We start from the raw sequence: 2,624 nt of genomic DNA, 5'->3' as shown, positions 1-2,624 counted from the left end.
TCTTTTTGTTGTGTATAAAGAGCAAGTGTAAAACTTGAGCCTTGTTTTAAAATCAACTTGTTAAGTATATAATTGATTCCACCTCTCTCCGAAGAAAGAGAGAGGACGGGAGATTACGTTTATAAATGATTTTTTAAAATTATTTTCTGTTGATTCTAATTTTATTGAATCAGCTTCTTCAATTTTGAGGTGCTTCTTCTTGTATTTTTATTCAAATATGTTGATTTCGCTTAAATAAAAGCAACTCTTAGTACGTTGTACAAATATAAATATTTAATATTATTTTATTCATTATTTCCTTATTAAACATGATTATAACTTAAACATCAAAGTTAGGATTATTTTATACCTACCAGATCATGTAATGTTAATATCGTAGTTGTCCTTGAATAAAACAGTACAAATGAAAAAAATATTCATGAAATCCTTTAAAAAAAAATTCTATTAAATAAGGTGAAGATATTGTTATAAATAAAAATAATTGTACGATACATGTTATTATCACTTTAACAAGTCAAACAATTGAACCATTATTAATTCCAACATAATTTTTCCCAACATAACATATCTTCAAATTGAAAACCCTTCGAAATACTCAAATTAAAAATGAAGAGATTATTCATGAAATCCTTTAAAAGAAATTCTATTAAATAAGGTGAAGATATTATTATAAATAAAAATAATTTACGATACATGTTATTATCACTTTAACAAATCAAACAATTAAACCATTACTAATTCCAACGTTTTTTTCCCACATAACATATCTTCAAATTGGAAACCCCTCGAAATACTCAAAGTTTTTAGTGGCTAGATGGAAATTTCTTTGTAGTATGTCAAATATTATCTATGATAAAAATAAAAACAATTTTCTGTCATTGAAATGGACTTGAATTATTATTTCATATATATTGCGGTACAAACAAATTAAATAGCGACATAACAATTTTTCAAGTGGCTAGTATTAGTAAAATAAATAAATATTATATATGATACTAATAATGATATGAAATTGCATATTCAAACGCAAACTTAACCATGGTGTACTATCTATAAATCTATGCAAACATTGAGAAGCAAATAAAGGAGAAAACTCATTTCCAATAATTACTAGTTTTTGTATATCTTGTTTCTCCATTATTAATGGCTCCCAAAGCACCCTCTTCTCTTCCTCTTTATGAAATTAATTATAGAAAAAACTATATATCAAGAGGAATAGAACTCTTTATTCTTTTCCTTTTGTTCTCCCTTTTGGCCTATAGATTCCTCACTCTAAAATATCATGGTTTACAATGGCTCTTGGCTCTTATATGTGAATCATGGTTCACTTTTATTTGGATTCTCACCGTTAGCGCAAAATGGAATCAAGTTGAACCAAAAACATATCCTCCACGCCTTTTGGAACGGTAACACAATTAAACTTCCTCTTTGATATATAATCGTCTACGAAGATAGAATTTTGAATGCAAAAAAAGTTTATTATTAAATTTCTTTTCATGTATTAAATGAATTGTGAAAAGCAAATCAAAATTACTGAATTCTACTAAAATCATACATATGCACGGAGAATTTAACAATTTTAACTTATTCCATGTAAACATCATTACTTGTTAATATAGGTCGCTTCTCTTCTTTCTAATTACTAATTTCACTTATTATAATTATTTATTTGAAGTACGTTGTGGCAATAAGGGCTTCAATTGAAACCTCTTCATTTAACAATATGTCCCATACATTATTTTTGTGTATGATTTTAATTCAGCTACACTTATTTAATATATTATTTTATATAATTTTGTATAGGACTTGTAATTTTCCAGCTGTGGATATATTTGTTACAACAGCAGATCCCGTCCTCGAACCGCCTCTTATAACGATAAACACCGTGTTATCGTTGTTAGCAGTTGATTATCCGGCTAATAAGTTAGCTTGTTATGTCTCAGACGATGGTGCATCAATTGTTACGTATTATTCACTTGTTGAAGCATCAAAATTTGCTAAGCTTTGGATTCCTTTTTGTAAAAAATATAATATTAGCCTTAGGGCCCCTTTTCGATATTTTAGTGGTAACTCATCACCACCCCAAGATAGTTCACAAGAGTTTCAACAAGTTTGGATAAGAATCAAGGTATGTAAATTATTTTAATATTATATAGTTTCTACATTAAATAGATATAAAGTGTTAAATATAATTTATCACTTTGCTATTTAATACTTTCGTCGTTTATTATACCCGTTCATTTATTTACTCATAAAAGTCTTTCGGTCTAAAATAAATATGGATTTGTATGAAATCAAATTGACTTGTGAGTAATTTTATTAAAATATTTCTAAATTTATTTTTATTTGATATTGTTCATACATAGCCATAATAAAAATTATGCAAGAACAAATAAACTAAAGTAAAACTTATTGTAAGGATTGAGTTAGGACTCATATTTTAGTATGTTTATACGTGTCCAATTCATTTTAGCCTAAGTAATTTTTGATATGTTCAAATTCAGTTCAATCCACCTCTTAAAGTGTAAATATAAAACAAGAATAGAATTTTTACGCAATAAAAGTAGGGAACTTTAATCTTTATATTTTATATAAATTTTAATTTGGTACAATCATTATATATA

The 2,624-nt window shown here is 26.4% G+C and overlaps 1 protein-coding gene across 2 annotated transcripts in view; it reads left to right on the top strand.

The window, feature by feature from the left end:
- Positions 1-1,001: 1,001 nt before the first annotated feature.
- LOC107026332 (cellulose synthase-like protein B3) overlaps positions 1,002-2,624 on the top strand; it is an 8,395-nt gene continuing 6,772 nt past the window's right edge. For both annotated transcript variants that reach the window (XM_015227262.2, XM_027918642.1), the window contains exons 1-2: positions 1,002-1,406; positions 1,804-2,128. In XM_015227262.2, coding sequence (XP_015082748.1) covers positions 1,144-1,406; positions 1,804-2,128 — 588 coding nt within the window. In that variant the 5' untranslated portion in view covers positions 1,002-1,143. The remainder of the gene's footprint in view (positions 1,407-1,803; positions 2,129-2,624) is intronic.

This window comes from Solanum pennellii, chromosome 7, assembly GCF_001406875.1.
Source record: "Solanum pennellii chromosome 7, SPENNV200".
Lineage (NCBI taxonomy): Eukaryota > Viridiplantae > Streptophyta > Magnoliopsida > Solanales > Solanaceae > Solanum > Solanum pennellii.
Note: the sequence above shows the minus strand (reverse complement) of the source record. Positions and strands in the feature narration are given on the sequence as shown.